This window comes from Ammospiza nelsoni, chromosome 1 (assembly GCF_027579445.1).
Source record: "Ammospiza nelsoni isolate bAmmNel1 chromosome 1, bAmmNel1.pri, whole genome shotgun sequence".
NCBI classification, from domain to species: Eukaryota; Metazoa; Chordata; class Aves; order Passeriformes; family Passerellidae; genus Ammospiza; species Ammospiza nelsoni.
In genome coordinates, this window is record NC_080633.1 from 72,635,049 (window position 1) to 72,658,095 (window position 23,047).

The following is a 23,047-nucleotide window of genomic DNA, read 5'->3' on the forward strand; positions in this document are numbered from 1 at the left end:
GGATTTGTGCATCTGGTTAATAAAGAAGCCCTATAGGGCAAAAGCAAGAAATAAAGACACCTGTTTCTGGCTTGGCTTGATTATATTTCACCAAAGTAAAAAACAACCTCGCAAATGTCGTTAATGTAGAAATTAATGTTTTGTTATTATGTGAGACTGGCAGTTTCTGCCATATACACAGACTATTAGTCAGAGATTTCAGATGACAACAATTTGACATTCATAAACAAAAACTATGCTTGAAAGGAAGATTTCTTAATTAACTTGAAAAACAAATAGACAATTCAGGATGCTATTTTGATTCTGCAGAACTGTGAACATGTGCGCATGAACCAGGATAGGCAGGGCACAGGAACAACCACAAGACCACAGATAAAATGCAAAGAAGTGAGTTTAATTTTGTTACCCCACCAAACAAGGCACCCCAGAGCAGCATCCAGGCAGAGATGCAGGCACTGTTTGGTTTGGTCCATACTAAAAGCTCCCCCACCTGGATCCCTCAGCCCTGGCTGCCAGGCAGCATTTTGCCTTCCCTTGCCCAGGCTTTCCCCAAGGAAAACTAGTTCTTACCTGCCCACCCAGGAGGGGCTCAGCCATGCCCCACACGGGTTTTTTGTTTTCTACAACCTTAGAAAAGCCCAGCATGAAGGATCTTTAACTTTAAAAAAACCCAATCTTTCCACAAGCAGCACATATCTGACTGCACTTCATTGCTGCATGTGATGTATGGCTGTTCATAATTGATGAAGTATTAAGGATATTGGCTCCAAGGCTCCTTGTGACAGGCACATCACAAAACCACAAATAAAACAGATCCATGGTCATGGAATGTATTCTACTAGAACAAATGTTTTAAAGGAATGATATATTTACAATCTATAATATAGTCATTTTTACCAACGACAGAAGCAGTAAAAAACTCTAAAAGTGCACAAAGTCTTTGTAAAGCAAAGTTAGCAAATGAACTCCGTTATTTCAGAAGAAACTACAAGCAAAATTTATTCATGATAAAAGACCATATTCTAGATAGCATTTTCTTTCCTGTTTCAGTTTCATTCCCAATAAATGCTGTGGGGTTTTTTCCTCTGAAAGTGCCAGTATTCTCTATAACTATATTGATTTCTGAATTAAGTAGTTCTAGAACTGTTATTACCTAAATAGCAATACCAAAATGAGTGAAAACCTGGTACAGAACGTTTTGCTGCTGACTTCAGTGAAGCAAAATCTTTGTTTCTGAAGAGCCATCAATTCCTTACAGGATTTAAAACATAAAACCATGCACATGCACACATACTTTTTATCCTCAAAATAATGTAAAAGTGAAAATACCAAGCCCAATGTCTGTACATTAGGGGTATTACCTAAGCCACCAATAAAATACTCTAAGGCAAAATAAGACATTAGTGAAACAGAAAATAAACATAAATGATATTCTATGGATGGGACAGAAGCTATGTGCTGCTCTAGAGAAATGAGAGGGTATCCCAGCACAAGAGATAGGAAAGATCACTACATAGACCAACAGTTTTAAGGGCATTTTTTTTAAGACCAGTTTTTAAAAGACATAATACAACTCAGGAGCAAATCTGTTACCAAATTACAAAAAACATACATAATGGAAAACCATTTTAAGAAATTATGTATTTTATTTTTTTTACAGACACAAAGAAATGGGACATAACCCCTCAATTTATGGACAAGACGTTGTTTCTCTTGCACCAATTTTAAGAAACAAGACAGTAAAAATAAGAATTACAGCACTAATCTGAACAAAGCCAAACAGGTAACAGTTCAGATGCAGCTGTGGAGAAAACAATGCAACTCAAACCCTAGCTTGGTCATCTTGGGTTCTAGTGCCACCTGCTGAAATAACAGCAGTGTTACCCTTGCAATCACAGCTAATGAACAATTTAAATTAATCCTCTGCATCAGACAGCAACACACAAAGAAAGGTCACGAAGCAGATGAAGTGCTTGAGTAATCTAAGTGCACATCCAGTGAGCCATACACAGAACGCAGTAAATCGAGAACCTTCTCTTGAATGATGTCAACCTGCTCTGAAGGGCAGTAATCATCCAAACTTGATCTGTAAAAAAAATAAAAAATCATGGGAATACAGATATCACAACCATAACCACACTGTGTACTCCTGCAATGCCCTGTGGCTAGGCTGAAGCTTCTTTCAAACTGTAACAAGTTTTGCCTCCCAGTATCCCTTTGAAGCATAGTGCTGTGCTTCTTAGCACTACATTTTAAGTTTAATAGAAAGTCTGCAGCAGATCAGGAACATGATCTAATCTTTCCTGTTCTTTCTACTCTCTTCCTGAATCTGGTACAGAACACCCTGGCAGTCAAAGTTCAAAGAAATTATCTAATTAAAGGACACAGATAAAATTTAGATTAAGAAATTCAAATGCTACTGGTAAAGCAGGCAGGAAAACCTGAAAAACATCTTCACAATACCTGGCATATAGCATTTTTTACAGCATCTATTAATGAACTTCAGATACAAGTAAAAACTGGTTTCCTGAATTTTTTATCTGTTAAGATCTACAGAGATGATTCTGGTTTCTCCACAGCAGTGGATAATAACCCTGCAATTGGCCCAGGGAACAGACTTCATTTTTTTGCAGGCATTAGCCATATTAGTTCTTGTTGCCAAAACCAGTTTCATATCAGCTTCTGCTATTGTTGCTGGTGCTTTAAGAGCACAATTAGTATTTCTGACTGATTAAATTGCAATAATTTGTCAAGAGGCACACTGTGGTCTTCAAATTAAGATTTTTTCAGGCCAGTTCTTTGGTTCTCCCAGGTCTCTGGCTTCAAACTCCATTCTGTTATTCTAAATAAAACCTTTACATTTCTGGAAGCCTAACTTTTACCCCATAATGAAGTTTTACTAGAACTTTGAAGAATATAAATGCCTTTTAGTCTACTAGATGATAACTCATTCCAACAAAAGTTTCACTGAAAAAAAGAAGTCCTATCTGTAGTGCAACAAACCCTAGAGTAACAGAGTAAGGAAGGTGGGATTTCAGCCCAAGCCACCTTTGCCCTAATTAGCTTAAGTACCACAAGTAGAGATGTATGAACTCCAGTGACAGCTATCAATCCCAACACACACAAGGCCTCAACACTGCCTTTAAATAACCTGTGCTAAAGCACTGTCAGGCTTCCACTTTAACAGAACTAGTGCTGTGCAGACAGGATCATTTAGCTTCATAAGCATAGTCTGAACATTTTGAAGTCAAAATATCTGCACAGTCTTACCGAGCAACTGTCACCAGTGTGGGCTTGGGCAGATCTGTCAGTAGAACTTTAATGGATTGTATGAGGCCTTCAATCTCATCTTCAGTGCTAACATGGTGAGGAAGCTCCACATAATCACAGGTCAGACCAGCCTGATGGACCTGTGGGTAAATTAAAGAGAGATTTCATTTCTGTTGATGAATTATCAATATAGCTTATGCATGTAGACAGTCTTTAGGATACCATCCCTAGCCCATCAGGTAACTTGCACCTCTTAAACAAGTAAAATTCGGGAGGTTGTATGGATTATTTCATTATCTCCAGTACCCTGTACCTCTTCTTATGAATTCAGAGTATGTTGGAGTCCTTGAAGATGATATAGCTGTGATAAGTTATAAATAAGTACCTTATTTTAAGTTCTACAAAGGAGACCAACAGACTGGTGAAATTTAGCCTCCATTCAGAGAATGCAGCCCAAGACATCACAGTCCTGGGAGATCACACTAAAGTTGCCTAAATGTAGATAGACAAGCAGGCTAGAATGTTAGCAGCTTTGAAAGGAAAAGCTGGTCTAAATAGTAAGACATAAAACCTGAGGAAAATTACCAAAATCACAGGAAGTTCTGAATCAAGAAGCAAGTCTGAAAGGAAGCATGACTCTCTCCCTCTCTGCTGAAGCTATGCTTTTGACATCTGTCTGCTTTCTGCTTTCTGTCACCTACCATTTCATAGTCTGGGCTTTCGATCCTGGTTTTCAAACTGTGAACTAGTTGAACAAGTGGCTTCATTCTGGAGTGAAAACAAAACCGAAATTTTTTACAAACAGTTGGAAACATTTATATACCTTAAATGGCTAGAAAAAAAAAAAAAGGTGAGAAAAAAAGAAGGAAGTAGAAATGATGGCCTAGGATTTGAAAAGGAAATTTGCTCCTCTGTCATCTTGCACTTGCAAAAATAGAAATTATCAGTATTATTGTACTGTTTCACCAGGTCTTTCTTATAAAGCCCCTATTTTTATACCTGCCTCTGGCAAGTCTTCCTTGTGCTTCTTTTAGGGTATATCTGCAGAGAAGCTGCTGCAGCTCAAAAGTCATATGAACTTTATAGGAAATACTTCTTGTCACTGTTAGAGAGGTTGTACAGTAACTGCTGCATTTGATGTGGAAAATGAGTGCTTTTCCTATCAAGGAAAAGCTCAGACTTTCCCTGTCTCTTTCCACCCGAAAACTTTTCATGTGAAAACATCTAGTTTAAAAGCGGAGTGATGCAGTTCAGATGTTTAGTGGAGACTGTTGCTCAGGTACAGTTCCATGAATTTCCATTTTTCCAAAGAAAGCAGAACCTTTGGGAGCACTAAAGAACTGCTTCTCCATGTCCTCCTCGGCTTGTTGCCTTTTTTGAGAGCTGTGCTACACACTGATGACCAAGGTTTTAGTCACCAAATACGCCTCCACCCATAGACAACAAAACTTGCATGAAGCCGTACAAGACTGAGCTTCCAAAGCTAACAGTAGTGCTGAAGACAGTAGACTGCCTTTCCTTTTGTTTTGTCTCTTTCGCCTCTAGGACTAAAGAAAAAAGCGTATACTTGCAGAGATCCTATCCTTCTCTCTTAACAAAATGCTGGACAAATCAGTTCTCAAGCTTCTATTTGCAATGTAGGCCTCTTAGAAACCTCCTACCCAGGATATGAAGCCCATTTCTGTAGAGTTTCTTCGTCATCAGTGTCACACAAATCCGCAAATGCTGCTTCCAGATCTTCCAGCTGATGAACACGGTTTTCAACACAATCCAGCAATTCTTCCTTTAAATAAGCATACACAAAAGTATGTTAGGGAAAAGAAAGAGGTAAGAACATCATGACTTATCCTATGATTTAATTTCTGTAATGATTGACCTACTGGAAGTGGGGAATCAGAAACAACCGACTCATTCCTACAGCACATCTTTTCAAGAGGATCATAACAAATGCCTGCAGAAACTCTTACACCTTCAGAATAAATCATCTCACTTTGTCCTCGTTTTCTCACTACAAATTTTAAAAAGCCACCTTTTAAATCTGTACCTGATTTTATTCCTGGTTAACTAAGCAATATAAAAATCAATCTGCCAATATTCAATGTCTCTTTATTTTTTTATTCACACATATTAATTAGGTTTCACTTATTTGTGATAATTAAATGTGCTGAATCTCTCAGTGTTAGTGTTCAGACAAGATTATGAAAGCCTGTATTTCCATGTTTTAGAAGTACACAGCACATAAAATTAAAAGTACATTTCAGTACTTAGCATAATATCATGCTTTCCACATCTGAACAAAAAGGTGAAATACCAATTACACACTCATCACAGCGCTGACTATCAAGAAAGAGCAACAAGGGAAGGAACGGGAGAGCCTGGAGGGAGGTATAAAAAAAAAGAAAAAAAGAACCAGCCACCAAAAAAACAAAAAAGAAACACCCCACCCCAGTTAAACTATAAAGAGAACAAGTTTGCTGGTGACTTATTAGGTTTTCATTCCTTTCATGCCAATTACCATTTTGTTTACAGAAACAATTTTTGACACTCATACTAAATATTTATGCAATTCACATATTCAAACAAAACATTTAATAGAAAAAAAAAAAATCTAAGCTGCTGCTGATTAGCATTTGGCTGCATAGCTTAATGTGAGCCCACTTCATTAAGCACCTTTGATAGGTTCCTTCCTGTTGTTGTAACTCATTTTCATTGGGTAAACAAAAAGAATCATTCCTTCATACGTTCCACAAGGAAGCATCATACCTCTGTTGCATTTTTATGTGGCTTCTTGAAATTGTACAACTCTTGCAAAAGCTCATATTCTGTCTTTGAAAAAGAAAAAAACAGTAAGAAAATGACTCTTCAAATGAGAAAACCAGTCCTCAAAGCCTTCAAAAAAGATCATTTCCCTACTCTAGTATGGCAGACAATAATGAGAATAACAGCCTTTCATCAGGACAAGGTACCACTCTTTGGATAATCAACACTACTGTGCCTTTTGAAAGGCAGTTTCCTGATACCATCATGGCTTTCTAAGCTCAGGTTATAGAGGGTAAAAAATGACAAAGGCTCTCATCTCCCCTGATGAATCTTGCTGTGGGTATTTGGAAGGTAATCTCTGGGAACCCAAGCATAGCTTTTATGTCCCAAGCAAAAAGAAGAAGTTGAGTATATACCTGAGTTTGAACATACACTCAATATTGACACCAAGTGTAAGAAACTCCTCCTGTTTGGTGGTTGAAATTTTTTACCACATACATTCCCTTAGAAATACTTCTTTAAAATGGAAATACCTCTTTAAAATGTTACTATGAATCATTAACCATGATCAGCTAATCTGTTAATTTAGCTTAGATGAGAGTTTCTCCATAGACATTTATATTAGGGCTGGGACTCTAGTGAGTGGTACGAGGCTACTCAATTTCCATACTTACCTGTGTGTACATTTCTTTAAATGGATTTTTAACTGAAAAAAAATCTAAGTCAATGTCCAAAACATATGCATCCCCATTCTGCAGTACTTGGCAGATATCTTTAGCAATGTTCCTTATTGGGCATTCACTGTTTTTAAGATGGCTTGAAGCTGAGTCTTCTGCCGAAGTTTCTGCCCCATTCAGGGCACCTGCATTTTGCATTTCCTTTTTCTTCATACTCTGAGTGACGTGATCCAAGTCAGCAGGAGCCACTGAAGAGGCAGAAGTGGCACTTGCTGTGTCATCTGTATTTAGCTTCAGTCTTTTAGCAGATGCTACTTCGCCACTTCCTTCACCGCTGTTTGATGATTCAGTAGGATTGATGAGAACGACGTGCAAATTTAAAGGCTTCTGGTTTTCCAGCTGATCAGCAGGAACATAAAGACCATCACTTAAGAAGTAATTATCTGTGCCTGTAACCCTACAATTGACAATAAATCCCAGTTAATACACATTTTGGCAAAGAGCATAGGAAAAAGCATTTTATACTTTAAGGACCCAGAGAAGAATGAAAATATGTTTGATGGCTAATGAAAGCCATAAAACTGTGTAGACAAAATTATTTCTTTTAATCTTCAGGTTTAAATTATATTAAAGTTTTTTCTACTTCTTTATTGTGGAATATATTAAAATTCACTCTATATTTATTATAATAGCCCTACAAAGTTTTAATGGATAAGAAAAAGATAATGCCTTATGTGCTACTAAGATTAATTTGAAATTGAATTGCATTTTAAAGACAACATCCAGAATTGACAAGATACTATGGCACATAAGATTGCAAAGCTTTTGTCTTGTTTTGTCTTGTTTTGTAATTTTCGGGGAAAATTATGATAGTTGGGTTTGTGAAGTGCCCTGAAATGCATAAATATTTACACTTAGTGAAAGTACAATATTATGAATCCGTAAGTAGAATTTAACTTTTTTTTACCCCCAACACATTCCCTAAGTGACAAACATGGTAACCAGAGGATAAGTAGCTAACTATCAATTGAATCCACTTAAAAATCCCACAAAACAACTAACCAGCCAAAAGCAACACTAAAACTTCTGCTTAAAGTGAAAATGTAAAGAACAGAATTTTCAACCTGCATTGCAGTACATTAAGCCTTAATCATCATAAACCGAAATTAGAAATAAGATTAAGAAGTGTGAACTGCTCGCTTGTCATAAGGCCTTATTTGAATACAGGGTATCACCATCAATCAACCATAAAGTCAAATCATTTCCTAAGCAGGAGAAATTTGAAGTTCAGTTCCCCAGTGTCTTGTGGATGGATTACGCTCAGTTTGTCAAGGTCAGGGGCGGGATTACAACCCCATCTTGTTGACTAGGCAATCACAGCACATCTTCCCAGAAATTCTGCGGGGTTCACCATGAGCTCATAGTATGTTAGTGTCCACCAATGATGAGGCTGTATCTATTGCCTATCCATCTCTTCTCATCAAAACTTTTAGGACATTTGTATTTATGAGGACTCTTTCCCTTTCTTCCTTCATCGTTTTGGTAAGCCTAGAACCTTGAAGAAAATGTCTTCAAAAGGAAGTCTGATATGTTGTTTCCATGACTGCTAAGGCCACCAGTGAGAGAGGCATCGTGACTTATTCCTATATATAGGCTAAATGATTAAATGTAACAGAAAGCACTAGCTATTTAAAAAAACTCATTTAGGTTCCCTTTAGGCTTCAGATTCAGAATTGTAGAGCTTTAAGTGTTTTATTTAAGGTGGTAAAACAAAGCATTTCTCTGCTGTTTTCTGTTAAACTTGCTTCAAAAGGTTTTTTTTTTCTATGCTCACAAGAGACATGACTTGCAAATATCCCCTAAAGCTGCACAAAATCCCAACACTGTGAATATGGTGAGTGCAAAATTATTATGGACTGCATCCTGTAGAATGATGAGGGGCTCTGATTCAAACTTGAATCACAGAATAATTAACATTCAAAGAGACAACTGGAGGTTTCTAGTCAATCATCTGATCAAAGCAGAACTGACTTCAAAGCTAGGTGAGGCTGCTCAGGTGAATTGTCTTTTATTGAATGATGGAGAATTCATTCAATGATGGAGTGCCTGTTTCAGTGCTTAACTAGATCAACTTCCAAAACCAAAAAAACTCCAAACAAACAAAAAAACCTGCTCCACACTAGAAAAAGTCATGGCCGATACCAAATAACAATTTTACTAGTTAGACCAAAGACTAAGTTGATACACGAGTAACTGCATTAGGTTCTAAGGAAATTATAAATACAAATTAAATGTTCATATTTATCCAAGAAAACAAAAAATTCCAGTGAAAAGCAATGGAGATGGCTTTTATATTACTAGTATATGTCATCAGACAATTTACCTGATAGTTGTTGTTGATACATCTTTCCCAACCAGAAAACTGTGTTTCCCTTCCGAGATCTGCTGAGCCCAGCGTGGGTGAAGCCACACTACTTGAGAAATATGGCCAGCATAAACAGCAGGCATAATCCAGTTTTCAATACTTAATTCACTGTAATCAGTAGAGAAAGACAGAAGATAGCAATGTTACTTTCCCTATGAATAAAAATGGTCAAGAACACCACAAACATCTTCCACATCTTGAAGACCCCCATGCAAATCATCTAAAACTGGTACTCCATGTAAGGGTAACACCAACAAAGAAAGAAAAAGAGGGAAATCTTTATTCATGAGACAAAACAAGAATGCCTGCAGTAGGTATAAAAAAGTTCAGACCTAGAGTGGAATTGGCTTCACTCTTGGCATGGCACTTTGATTAGAAACCCCTTAGTGGCGGACCTGGCAGTGTTAGGTTCATGGCTGGACTTGATAATCTTAGAGGCCCTTCCAACCTTACTGATTCTGTGATTCTATGCCCTTTATCTCTTAATACATGAGAGGAAAAGTGCAAGGAACATCATCAACATTATTGTAAATAACTTCAAACTGACCTCATGAGACTGTTTAACTGTAAACTGCTCCAAGTGTATTTTAAATATCATCCCAATAATTAAAGTGAGTCAATCCATATCCACAGAATTAATATCTTTCCCCATTATCAAGACCCTATTTTTTTAGGTGTATGATGCCAGCTGTATCCTGGGCTGCAGCTAAAGAAGCATGATGAGCAGGTCACAGGAGGGGATTCTTCCCCCATATTCTGCTCTTGTGACACCACACACCTGGAGTGCTGCATCCAGGTCTGGGCCCCCCACATAACAATTACATGGTCCAGAGAAGGCCACCAAGATGGCCAGAGGGCTGGAATGCCTTTCCTGTGAGGACAGGTTGAGAGGGTTGGGGTTGTTCAGCCTGGAGGCTGCACAGAGACCTTATGGTACCTTCCAATACCTCAAAAGGAACTACGAGAAAGCTGGAGAGGGACTTTTTACAAGGGCATGCAGTCACAGGACAAGGGTCTACACTGACAGAGTGTGTGTTTAGATTAGATATAAGGAAGAAGTTCTTCACTCTGAGTGTGGTGAGACACACCACATGGGCTGTCCAAGCAGTTGTAGGTGACCCATGGCCAGAAGTGTTCAAGGCCAGGTGAGATGGGGACTAAGCAACCTGGCCTAGTGGAAATGTCCCTGCCCATGGAAGGGGAGTTGGAACTAAATGATCTTTAAGGTTCCTTCCAACCCAAAGCATAAAATGATTTTGTGATAGAATCCACAAAACCTTTTATTCATCCAATAAAGAGAACAAAATATTGACTCTGGCTAAGGTGATTCAAATACACCAAATGCATCAGCTTGTAATTGGTGTAAATCACCATAATACTGATGCAAACAGTATTTTAAATACTGTTTATTAATTTTAAAATTTTATTTTAAAATATTTATTTTAAAATAAACATTTATTTATTTTAAAACAGGAAGAGCAAGACAATAGTAGAGATCACAGTGGCTTATTACCTATCTACCTTAGGTAGTGTTCTTTATGATTGTAATAGGAACATCTTGTTCTACTTCACATATTCAGCATACCAACAAAGGATGTGCTATTTCAATCTCAACGACAGTTTTTCAGTGTGAAGAGAGAAAGATTGTTTCATAACTACAGCTTTTCAGACAAGCATCCATGCAAAGTGCTTTCCTGTTATCCAGAGGAACCACTTGGGATAACACCATCATGCACTGCTGAGCCAATATGCAAAGCAAACTCATACATCTTAAATTGCTAGACATGCAAGGAAACTTTTGCCATTAAAAATAAAGTTTCAGCAAAAGTGAAAAGACAGAAGATACAACTTGAATCTGACTTATATCTCTTTTGCTCATCCTTCCTAGGCAGTCATAGCAATATTCAGTGTGAATCAAAGGCAGCAAGAATTAAAGTCTACTCTGATGCAGTACCCAGGACATACCTAAAAAGAGCTTCTTTGTCAAATACAGCGTCTGCAGGCATATTCACAGGAATAAGAAGGTCTGGATGGGAATCAAGATGAACAAAACTGATGTTACTGGCAGGAAGATGCTTTGAGCCAATGGCACGATAAATGAAAGGCAGCACCTAAAGCAACAGAAACAAAAACATTTTAATGATAGCCAGTGGGCTGAGAAATGCAACAGCTTTAGCAGCAAAACCACCAGTACACTTTAGTTCCTTTAGAATTTGGATTAGAGGGAGGAGGAGACAGAATACAATACAAAGGGGAAATAACTCCAGTGGTAAGACAACTCATGAACAGTAATCATTATTGAGTCCAAGTGTTGCAGATGAAAAACTGCTGAAGAGTCACAGCTTTACACCCTTTTCCCTTCTTTATAGGAAGTCTTGTTTGCAGCAGCTCTTCTCACTAGCCATTCAACTCAATTCCTAGCTGTTTGAGGTTTTTTCTCCATTTACAACTAAGACTCAGGAATGTCTTTCCTCTTCTGCAGATCATTGACTGTGTACTTCTTTCTCCATGATATAAAGCTTCTTCACCATGCACTGGTGCTATGGAGATAAAAACAGTTTGCCCCTTATACGTTAAGTGATACAGATTGAAAGCTGACCCCACCATGATTTAAACTTTAGCTGACCATTAAACCAATTCCTCTTGAAGAATTAATTCCTAATCCCTCCATGACTGTTTGCAATAGAGACTACCTTTCTCAACTGCCCAACTTTACTCCCTGCTGAAGTTCTTCACTCAGAAGTGTGAAAAACAGATAAGGCAACTCACCAATTTACAGTTCTTACACTTTGGGACAAAAAAGCCATTTATGTTTTATGCAAGATAGGCCAATTCATCCACATTCCTAGAGTGAAAATATTTTAAATTAAATATATAGTATTAATAGAACTTTAAGCTAATTAAAAACAGAAATATAGAGACTAAAACAAAGAAGGACCATTAAGAAGCATTATTTCAGAATTCCTACTACAGTGACACTCCAAGTCCTTGGGTACCATGAAAAACCAGCTGTCAAAAACCAGCATCACATATTCACTGAGTCTTAGCAAAAAAGAATTGTATTAAAGTACTTAAAAATTTGTAAAATTATAGTCTTTAATAAACTTTACTACACTAATATTTTATCTTTGCAAAGAATCTAGTAAAGAATCTGTTATTTTAAGATTAAAGCCTAAGTTTATGCTATTATAAAAAACCTCATGAGAAACTAGATGCAGCAGTCCAAAAGCAATTCCTGCTTTACTCCCCTTTTCAATGACTCCACGAAAAAAAAGCAAACCTCCGGATTTTTAACATTTCTCGTCAAGTGGGAGCCAATCTATTAGTTGGGATGGGATTATATTTACTTATCCTCTGCTGACATGCCATACACTGGGTAGGGTTGAGTTTCCAAGCATCCCACTAATAGCTAGAAAATTATAACAGCAGTGTAACGTAGCTATTATCCCCTTTAAATCACAGCAATCTATGATACAAAGAAGACAAAAAAACATTCAGCAATGATGGCTTTAAAAGATGCCAAAATGCGATCATGGCAATAAGTAGTTCAGTCACAGAATCGGGAAGGAAAATCAGGTCAGCTGGGCGCTGAAGCTCATTGATGTTTCAGCAGCGGAAGGGAAGGCAGCTTTAGGGTTTGTGTGTGGCTGCGGAGGGGAGGGCCGTTCCCAAGGAAGCGCCCGGAGAACCCGCACACAAGACGGGAAAGCGCATCTCCCGGGGAGGCCGCCGGTGAGCGCACCGGGCACTTCTCTTGGCTGCCATCCGCGCCGCGGAGAAACCCACCAACAAACTCACACAAACAGGAACAAGCGAAACCGCTCCCCATGCCCCACCCGGGGGACTCCCCATCGCCCAGCAGCCCAGCGCGGGGCACTCACGTCCTGGTGGTCCTCCACCACCCACACGGGCAGGGCCGGGTAATGCCGGCGGGAGGCCGCGCCGGGCCGGGCGGCGCCGCCGGGCCCCGGCCCCGGCTCCGCTCCGCTCATGCCGCCGCTCCCCTCGGACGGGCGGCGCTTCCGCCCGCAGCGCCTCCCACCGCTTTCCTGTTCCGGAGCCGGGGCCCTGCGGGCGGCGCTGGCCTCGGCGGCGGCGGGGCGCCAGGTGGGCTCGGCGTGCCGGGCTGCGCGGCGAGGGGCGGCGGGGCCGCCTTGGGGCCGCTCCGCGCTGCTCGCGGGGTTCCGCAGGGGTCGCGGCCGTGGCGTGGCGGGGGCGCGGTCCCGGGGTCGGGAGCGCGGTCCCGGGGTCGGAGCGCGGCGGCTCCGCGGGGCTGGCGGGGTCGGGCTGGTGGGGCCGTGCGGCCGAGTAGAGCCCGGAGCGGGGCCCGGCCGGGGGCGGCTCAGCGGCTCCGTGCCCCCGGCCGTCGGGGGGCGGCGGTGGGGTGAGGCCGGGTGGCGCTGGATGGGTCAGGTCGGAAGGGACCACAGTGGTCATCGGGTCCAATCTCCCTGCTCCAGCAGGGTCATCCCAGAGCACATGGCACAGGATTGTGTCCAGACAGCTCTTGAATATCTCCGGTGAGGGAGACTCCGCTGCCTCTCTGTGGAATGCGTTCGGTGCGCGGGCAGCCGCACACTTAGAGAAGTTCTTCGTCATGTTCAGGTGGAACTTCCTGTGCATCAGTTTCTGCCCATTCACTCTTGTGCCCATTCACTCAAGCCGGCCTTCATCCTCTTTGATTCCCTCTCTTAGACACTTGCAGACATTGATGATGTCACCTTCAGTGCTCTCTTCTCCATGTGTCAGTGCCCTGTTGCTCTCAGCAGGGCATCTGCAGGGAGAGGCGAGTTTATTCAGTGTTTTTTAGGGGACCGGTGCTGCTTTAGAATACAATGGCTCCCGTCAGTGCAATAAAATTCCTCTTTAGGTGACAGGGGAAGGGGAGTTTGCCCTTTTCTGTGTTTTCGAACTTACTTAACTTTAAATGAAAGTTGAATGGGACTTGAGTTTGCAGCAGAGGGAGCTTTAAAATAATTTGGGCATATAAAATAGTTTCTTGTCTTCTTGAATCTATTTTCTTCTTCAGTCACATCTGTGCATCCCTGAAGGACTGAAATAAAAGTGGTAGAACAAGAGCAGTTCTCTGGTGTTAGGAGATCTGAGAGCTGATAAACAAGACCCTTTGTTTGAATGCTGTGACTTGTTAGAAAGGAGCACACCTAAAGACAAGGCACTGTGGTACAGCCTGTTTAAATAAATACACATTTTATGTGAACGTTAGCAAAGTCTAGAACAGTCTTCTGTTGCAAGCCTGAGTTGTGTAAGAGCACAACAGGAGAACCAAAGCAAAATTAATTCAGCATATGATGGGTTATAATTAGTGATATCAAAGGGGTGCCCTATTGCCACACAAAATGGACATTGACTTTCTTTTTTTCTCCCCTGGTTTGTTGTGGCTTTTTTTTTTTTTTTTTTTTTTTGAGAGCCCTTACAATATCGGAGGGTACTGAGCAGGTACAGGCTGACGGGAAGGAACAAGTGGCTTTATACCATGATGGCTGCTGTCTCCTCAAAGTGTGGGATTCTCACTCACATTGGCCCTTGGTTGTTCTGGAGAGGGAAAGACCCCTACAAATGCCAGTTACTTCCACTAAGCCCTGCATGCGTAAGAGTCCTCTTGGTCCCTCCTCTTTGATATCAGTCCTTTTCCTCTGTGTTTCTTTTTCTTTCTCCCTCCAGTGCACCAGCAGCTGTCTACTTTCTCTCAGCAAGTCTGCATCTTTTACTGCAGTGTCACCAGGATGCAGCTGAGAGTAGTGCTCTGAGCAGTTCAGGTTGGCCATGTTGCTCTATAGCAGGTGGGAGAATGTTCTGTGCATGTACTTCAGCATCAGCAAAGCCTCAGTGAAAGGGAGGCTTTATTTCCTTTCTCTGGTCATCTTTCCAAATGTGTATGTCTCCCCTTTCTTTCTCACTTTGCCTTACGGAAAACAGGATTTGATTTCTGGAGATGCTTAGATAATTTTTTTCACCTCTCCTTCCATTGCAGCCATAGATTTTCTTTAGTGTTTTTTTCCCCTTTTTTCAGGTTTTGAAACTTAACATTGTTATTAAAGAATCAATTTAAACTTTAATGCAGCACAGTGCTTTCATTTATAAATGTTAATGCCTTAAATACATGCCTAGTTTTCAGCAACACTTAAGCCTACTTTAAGCAGTGATAGTTTCTCAAGGGTAGCAGGGCCAAGAAGGCCATTGAGGGATTTATTGGGAACCATTTATTTCAACAAAATTAAAGAATAGCACAGTCTACATGATTTTTTTTCATAACCTATAAGATGTGTAACCTGTTTTTCCACAAAAATATAACTACTTCACTTAAAACACTTTGAAGAGTCTGTTGAATTCAGCCCTTTAGTACATTGGGGACTCAATAGTGAGTGTAAATTGCTAGTATTTAATTTAAAAATTTACATGATTTGTTGGGCCAGGTGGCATGCAGTGAGGCATTAGTCAAGTCATTCTGCCCAAAGCTTAGAATTGTGCTCTAGAGAGAACTCTTTGTTATGCAACTTTGGATGACCACTGCAGTTATTAGTAATGAGCGATTTCTTTGGTGGGGGGTATCCAAAGGTTTTATATCAAAGTGTTGAAGTACTGGTGGAGGTGCTTGTATCCTTGACCTGTCATCATAACAATAATTTGTTGAAATTACATTGCCCTTACTCGTAAAGCATGATCCAGCTTGGGTTCTGGCTTAAAGACAGTAAGTGCTTCCATGGATTAGAGGCTTGAAGGAATCAAAAGGGCCATAAATGGCGTGCACTAAAGGTCTGAGGAGCACAAAGCTCCCAGTGAAAGTGGCTATCATTTACTGCTTCTGTTAAAGGAAACTGCAGTTTCAGCACTTCAGGAGTAGCTCCTGTGGATGCATTGAGGACATCTTACAAAAATTGTGTGACTCTGGATTTTTATTCTCCTCAATAAAGGTGAGCCATGTCTTTCCATTCTGGGCGAGGATGTCCCCGTGGCCAGGGGGGACCAGGAGCAAGAACTTCAACACAGACCTACCGCCCTCAGAACCTGCGGCAGCTTCACCCACAGCAGCCCTCCGTGCAGTATCAGTATGAGCAGCAAACCGCCCCTCCGACAACCTACTCCAACCCTCCCGCCACCGGGTACATGCCTCCCAGGCCAGACTTTGTGCCCTATCCTCCTCCAGTGCCCCCTTCCACGCAAAATCCCATCAGCCAGTGTCCCATGAGGCCACCGTTTCCAAACCACCAGATGCGGCAGAGCTTCCCAGTGCCTCCATGTTTCCCTCCCACTCCTCCACCAGTGCCAAACCCTAGCAACACTCCCGTGCCGGGAACACCTGCTGGACAAAGCACCTTTCCTTACATGATGCCTCCCCCCACAGTACCGCACCCTCCCCCGCCACCGGTCATGCCGCAGCAGGTCAGCTACCAGCCCGTGTACTCGGCAGGGTACTCGCAGCAGTCCTTCCCGCCGCCCAGCTTCAGCAGCTACCAGCACAGCTCCGGCTCCTTCCCGAGCAGCGCTGCCAGCAGCGGCGCCGGCAGCAGCCACTTCCGGCACACGGGGCAGTACCAGGGAGAGAAGGCCCAGAGCGAGCGGCGCTCCCCGGACAGGAGCAAGCACTACGATGAGCACCGGCACCGCGAGCACGGGCACATGCACGGCGACAGGCACCGCTCCGCCAACCACGGCGATCGTCGGGATCGCGGCCGCAGCCCGGACAGGAGGAGGCAGGAGAGCAGTCGGCACCGCACGGATTATGACAGAGGGAGGATATCGCCTCATCACAGAAGTTATGAGCGAAACAGGTAACTCTTATCTGCCTGCAGGGGGGAGATGTCATCAGCGGTATGTGTTTGCATCAATGTTCTTGCCTTACCCTTGTTTGTCCCTCTAGCTCGGGAAGTTGCCAGTAGTTGGGTCTCATGGGAAAATTACTGTTTAGACATCTTCCAGGTACACTGCTTTGCCTCACGGTTGTGAGCTGGCAGACCTGTTGCTCTTGTCCACAGAGATAGTTTTCAAACAAGAGCTTCTTTGCATCCCACTGAGTGGATTGTTGAGTAGTGCTCAACATATTTACCTTAGAAATTTGTGCACATGTAGCAGGAAAATAGAGTTGGCACTCTAAAACAATGGAAGGTTGAGTCTTCCAAACAATTAACCCCCAGCACTTCAGATTTCAAGATTTAGAAACCAGAGTTAGGGTGCCAGGTGTTACTTTCTTTCAGTAAGCCTTCTATTTGCAGAGAATACTGACTTGGTGAGGTTTATAGTCTGATAGGGGCCCATAGCTAATACTTGCAGTAAGGTTTTTTAATGAAGAGCATGCTGTGTTCAGAGTAAAGACCTCAGCAAGCCAACCCATGATCTCAAGAGGACTGAGGTGAAAATTAGTATGGGTGAGTTGTAGACTTCACTGATGTCATTCAGTGTGCACTACTTATTTTGGGATTTATCATGAAATGTCTGTCCCTCTTCTTCATGGACACAAATAGCTTGGAAATTATGGGCTGACCTGATATAATCTGCTGTGGTGTGTTTTAGAGCCATCATCAGTTAAATCTTTCTCATGTCTTAGATTTGTTCTGTTTGTAGCCCTTTATGTGTTTAATGAGCTTTGCCAAAATATTCAAAGAGCTATTGGAAAGTAAAGTATTTATCAGGATTCCTGGATCACATGCTCTTAATTTAAAAGCTCAGAATTTTTTTATACCGCATGTAAAACATGAATTTAGACATAAAGCCTGAGTAAATGAAGCCCCTTTGATTTAGATATGCAGAGACTTAATTACAGAACCTTAAGACGCCTGCATTCAAAAAAAAAACACACAAGCCTCACACTCAGTAAGTTTACTTTGATTTTTGAAAAAGGATTTTTGTAGAACTGAATGCAACTGGCATTAAGACACTGTCCTTTTCTGTATGACGTGCTTGTGGAGTTTTCTCCTTTTTTCTGCATAATTTCAAACTTCAGTTTTAAGTTTTAAATATGCATGTTTTCAGTAGCTTCTTTCTCAAACACTTTTGGATTGCTACTTTAGGCCAACAGCTTCCAGATCTACTTGATAATGTATCTACTTATTCAGAACTGTTTGCCAGACTTGGTGTTGATTTTTTTGTGCAGCATCTGTCTCTCAAACAAATCAGATGGCATAGAGTACGCTCTCTCTGAAGATGGAAATCCATGCCTGAACAAGGCACCAACAAAAAAGGATAAATGGGGCTGGGGAAAAAGGATAGATGATTTATCTGAACTTTTTGCTATGTAAATTTGCATTGTTTCCTATTGTGAGTGTGGACATATACATATATACATGTTCATAAATAATTTTGACTCATTCTGTTAACCTACCAAGCCACTTGAGGCACCTGTTTATAATTCTTAGTGTACCAGCAGACTAGAAGTTTTAACAGATGCACAATGACTTACCAGCTGTTAGCAGAGTATAAAATCTGCCCGTGTGATCTTTCCTGCCTAATAAATACAGTAATTTCATAGAATCATTTAGGTTGGAAACTTTAAGATCATCAAGTCCAACCTGTAACCTAATGCTGCCAACTCCTCCACTTAATTGTGTCCCTAAGTGCCACACCTACATTTCTTTAAAGTGCCTTCAAAGGATGATGATACCACCACTTTCCTGGGCAGCTGTTCCATTGCTTGATAACCCTTTAGGTGAAGAGATTTTTCCTGCTATCCACATAAAATCTCCCCTAGTGCAGCTTGAGGCTGTCTCATTCTGTGTTACCTGGCAGAAGAGGCTGACCCTCACCTGGCTACACGCCCCTTTCAGGCAGCTGTAGAGAGCAACAAGGTCTTCCCTGAGCCTCCTTTTCTCCAGGGAATACAACCCCAGCTCCCTCAGCTGCTTTGCCATTCATAACAGGGGAAGAGGAAAAATGGTAATAAGTCCTGTGGGGACTTCATAGATGTCACCTCTGCATGGTGTGAATTAACTCTAGTATTGAGAGAGATGGCTTTGTGACAAAGGTGGAGGACATGGACGCTTGGCTGTCTTTTACAAGTTTCTTGAAGGTTAGTGTTAAGAACATCTGAGTTTTTAGCAGTCAGCATGTGGATGTCATTTTGTATAACATGATCTTAGGCTGCTGTTGTGTTCCTTTCAGGTGTAGAATGTATGAAATGCCAGATTTCTCATTTAACTCATTTTTTGAACTTTTCAAGGGAGCGGGAGAGGGAGAGGCATCGTCACCGTGACAGCAGAAGATCACCATCACCAGACAGATCCTACAAAAAGGATTACAAGAGAGCAGGAAGGTAAGGAAGGCTGCATGTGGTCTCATGAGCATTTGAGGCTCTGTGCATCCACTCACGTGAGGTTTTGTGTATGCATGTGAAAACCAGAAAAGATGAGTGTCTTAAATTCATAATCATCTACTGATACATGCCAGTTATCTCAAGACCTCGTAGAGTTAGAAACAGGATTAATCTCTGGAGACAGGGAGTTTCATTGCTGTGTCCTAAAGACTTTCTCTTAAGCCTTCTAGTCTGTAAAGTACCAAAATTATTTAGAGTCACTCTTGATTATCTTTTAGAGGCTTTTCTTATATTGCTGTTCCTTTCTGAAAGTTGAAAATATTGCAACATTGTAGGTTTTGTAGGCAGGGGAGATGAAAAAAGAAGTAGGTAGTTTCATTACTCCTATTTCAAAAGCATTACTCTTGTGATGAACCTTGTGTTGTTCTAAGGTGTGTTAGAGTAACAAAAGTGTTGATTCTGTAGAATCCTTTTAATAAAACCCAAGTTCTTTTGTCGTGCCAATAGTTTGGGGCTGTGCTTTGAAACTTCTTACTGTAACTTCCAGTTATGACTGATGTGACTTAGTTTTTACCAATGAGTTCCTAACTTAAAAGCAATTCACCTAGTATGCAAGTAGGAATTTTAATTTAAAATGACATGTATTTTTTATTTTATTTATTGAACATGACTTAAAATAAAAAGCACATCAAATTTTAAGTCATTTTTATAGTAGTTGAAAACTACAAATTACTCTTGTACTCTTTGTGGTGCAAAAGTAAAAAACTTTAAAAACTGGAACGGCAGCTGGATTTTGCTGTAGTTTATATGATAGAATGACTTACTGATCTGAAGCAAACTGTTTTTCATCTTAAAATAATAAAGAGAATTGCTTTTGTTTGCTTTCTCCCACTAAGCCGGTCACCAAGCAGAGAGAGAAAGAGAACCCGGTGGGAGGAGGACAGAGAAAGGTGGTCTGAGAACCAGAGCTCCAGTAAAGAGAAAAATTACACTGCTGTCAAAGACAAAGAATCAGAAGAGAATGCATCTGAAAAAAATGAAGAGGAAGATGAGGAATTGCTCAAGCCAGTCTGGGTTCGCTGTACCCATTCTGAAAGTTATTATTCCAATGACCCTATGGATCAAGTGGTATGTCAGCAGGAACTCTAAAATGACTGCAGACAGTCCTTTATAATATGAACCCCCTCAGCAGGATCATAATTTTGTGTCATTTAATTCTTCTCTCTTCCCAATCATCTCAGTCTTTTAGTCCTGTTAGGGCTTCATATGTTGCTGTTCTCTGTTTTTTATCAGTTCCTTCTGTCTGTTAGCATTCAGATAAGTGGTACATGGAAGAGGCATACCTTTTTTCTTGCCTTCAGGAGGGAGAGATCTATTTTTTCCCTGTTGTACGCTGTGTTTAACCTGTAAGCAAAAATGCCTCAAGCACCATATATTCCTGCAAATTTGGAAAAGTGCTAGAAGTGCTATACCAGCAAACTAAATAATTTCTCTGCTAGTTCACCTGGTGAAGAAATGTAATAATATGATAAAGCTTTATTAGGTATTCCCATGTTTCACTGAAAGATCTGTCTTTCCCACCTTTTTGTTTTTTTTCTTGAAATGCTGATAAATGTTGACTTCTTGTGCTATTTTAATACTGTCCTTTTTTTGTTCTGTTGTTGTTCTAATTTTTTTAATTTACAGGGGGACTCTACTGTGGTAGGAACAAGCAAGCTCCGGGATCTGTATGAAAAGTTTGACGAGGAGTTAGGAAAGCGACAGGCAAAGGCCAAAGCAGCCAGGCCACCATGGGAGCCACCAAAAACCAAGCTGGATGAAGATTTAGGTAGGCTGAAATGATGACAAAGCTCTGAAATTGACTAATCTGTAGTTAACCTGTTTTGGCAGCTGTGTGTATTTAATAACGTTGGTAAGTAATTTTAAATCTCTCCTTTGTATTTCATGTCCATGGGAGTTTTACTGTAGCTTTTGATGGAAGTAGGGCTAGATTCTTTACCCAGAAAGCCTAGGGGGAAATAAGGAGTACTGAGCACTACCAAATGCTAGTTTCTTCCATGGCATGAAACACCCTGAGCATGATCAGATAGTCCAGAGAATGGCACATGAGAGGCTTTAAGGAGCTCCTGGTTTTATATTTCTAAAGAGCGAGCAAGAGTAGTGGTGATAGACTCTGTGCTGTAAAAGCAAAAATCTGAGTTTTTCTTCAGTATTGTACTTTTGTTGTGCAACTCTGCTTAGTGTGGTCAGACATCTGCAGAAGTATCACTTTTCATAACATACTTTATCTGCATTATCTTGTTCCACCTATATGGATCTTCTGACAGTGAAATACAGTGAAGATCCTGTATGGATCTTCTGACAGTGAAAATCCAGCAGCATCAAGTACTGGGGAAGTACTGGTTGAATTAGCAGGGCAGAGGTTTTTATAGCAATTTGTCTCCTCAGAAATCAGCGAAAGCTTTTTTTTCTTGGTTTGTTTTGTGAAAATTGTTGTTCTTTTCATACTTCCAGCATTTCAGTGTTTCATAGTGTGTTTTTTAGTTAGTTGCTTTAGTTCAAGAAATTTGTAGGCATATCATGATAATTTAGATACTCTGTTGGGTTTGTTTTTTAGATATCGCTTCATGTTGGCCAGGTGAGCTGCTTCAAACTCTCAGGTCTCATCTTAGTAACTCATTAAAAAGTTGCATAACAAAAATTCCAAAGCTGAAATACAGGCATAATTACATGGTTACATGCTGATGGTATAAAAAGATGCAGTGAAGAGGACAGAAAAAAACTAAATACAGATGAAATAAAATGTGGACTTACTTTTGTAAAGGAGTTCTTCACATTTTTTTGAAGAGCGAATTTGCATATATTTAAACTCCTTCAAGAATCTCTAGCAAAGTTAGCTGTAGGGTTTTTTAGGAGGTGCTTTTTTATGTGTGGATGAATCAAGGATATGGCTGCTACACTCAACATACCTGTGTAAATCCCTTATTCCTTAGATCTCTGAGGAAGAAAGCCTGCTGCTCCAGGCTAATATGTGATAGCGCCAAGGGCAACTTCTGCATTTTCTTTTTCCTCTCTTTCTGGAGAACCCTAAGGCTCTATGTCTTCGCTGTTCCCCGAGTTGGGCTGAGTTGGTGTCGATGCCAGCTTCTCCTACAGCCATGTCGTGTCTAGTAGTTTGTCTAATTTTGTATTTCAGTAAAGGCTGTCTCTGTTCTGGCTTGTGTTAGCAGCAATCATGTGTTGCAGTGGGATTGCAGTGCCCTTCAAGAACGCTTTTAGATCATGAAAGGCTGATGATGGGACAAATTCTTTCCTATGAGGACAGTGAGGCAGTGGAACAGGTTGCCCAGAGAAGTTATGGGTGTCCTGTCCCTAGCAATGTTCAAAGCCAGGCTGGATGGGGCACTGAGCAGCCTTGTCTAGTGGGAGGTATCCCTCTCCATGGCAAAGGGATTGGAATTGAACAATCTTTAAGGCTCCTCCCAACCCAAACCATACTATGATTGTATAATTTCCATACATTACATTGAAAAGTTCTGTGTTAGTCTTTTGAAACTCCACTTTACTGTCACAGGTTCCATGCATATTTTGCACCTGAAAATGGACATCAGTATTAATCAGATGTATATCAGAAACTTTTGAAATTTAAGT

General features: G+C 40.9%; 2 protein-coding genes across 3 annotated transcripts in view; one reads left to right on the plus strand and one right to left on the minus strand.

Annotated features, from left to right (window-relative positions):
- Window positions 1-816: 816 nt before the first annotated feature.
- C1H5orf22 (chromosome 1 C5orf22 homolog) lies at window positions 817-13,150 on the minus strand. Of its 2 annotated transcripts, XM_059487095.1 has the most exons (10): window positions 13,014-13,150; window positions 11,902-11,977; window positions 11,098-11,243; window positions 9,091-9,240; window positions 6,705-7,164; window positions 6,034-6,096; window positions 4,932-5,053; window positions 3,972-4,038; window positions 3,271-3,410; window positions 817-2,086 (listed from the first exon to the last, which is right to left on the minus strand). In XM_059487095.1, the coding sequence occupies exons 3-10, from the start codon at window positions 11,136-11,138 to the stop codon at window positions 1,954-1,956; spliced, it is 1,176 nt and encodes a 391-aa protein (XP_059343078.1). In that variant the 5' UTR covers window positions 11,139-11,243; window positions 11,902-11,977; window positions 13,014-13,150; the 3' UTR covers window positions 817-1,953. The 2 variants fall into 2 exon arrangements, with proteins under 2 accessions (XP_059343078.1, XP_059343068.1); XM_059487085.1 differs by lacking the exon at window positions 11,902-11,977.
- A 2,921-nt stretch (window positions 13,151-16,071) lies between these two features.
- The window catches only part of DROSHA (drosha ribonuclease III), a 70,507-nt gene continuing 63,531 nt past the window's right edge, over window positions 16,072-23,047 (plus strand). Inside the window, exons 1-4 of the mRNA XM_059486757.1 lie at window positions 16,072-16,922; window positions 19,304-19,396; window positions 20,293-20,524; window positions 21,083-21,224. Coding sequence (XP_059342740.1) covers window positions 16,072-16,922; window positions 19,304-19,396; window positions 20,293-20,524; window positions 21,083-21,224 — 1,318 coding nt within the window. The remainder of the gene's footprint in view (window positions 16,923-19,303; window positions 19,397-20,292; window positions 20,525-21,082; window positions 21,225-23,047) is intronic.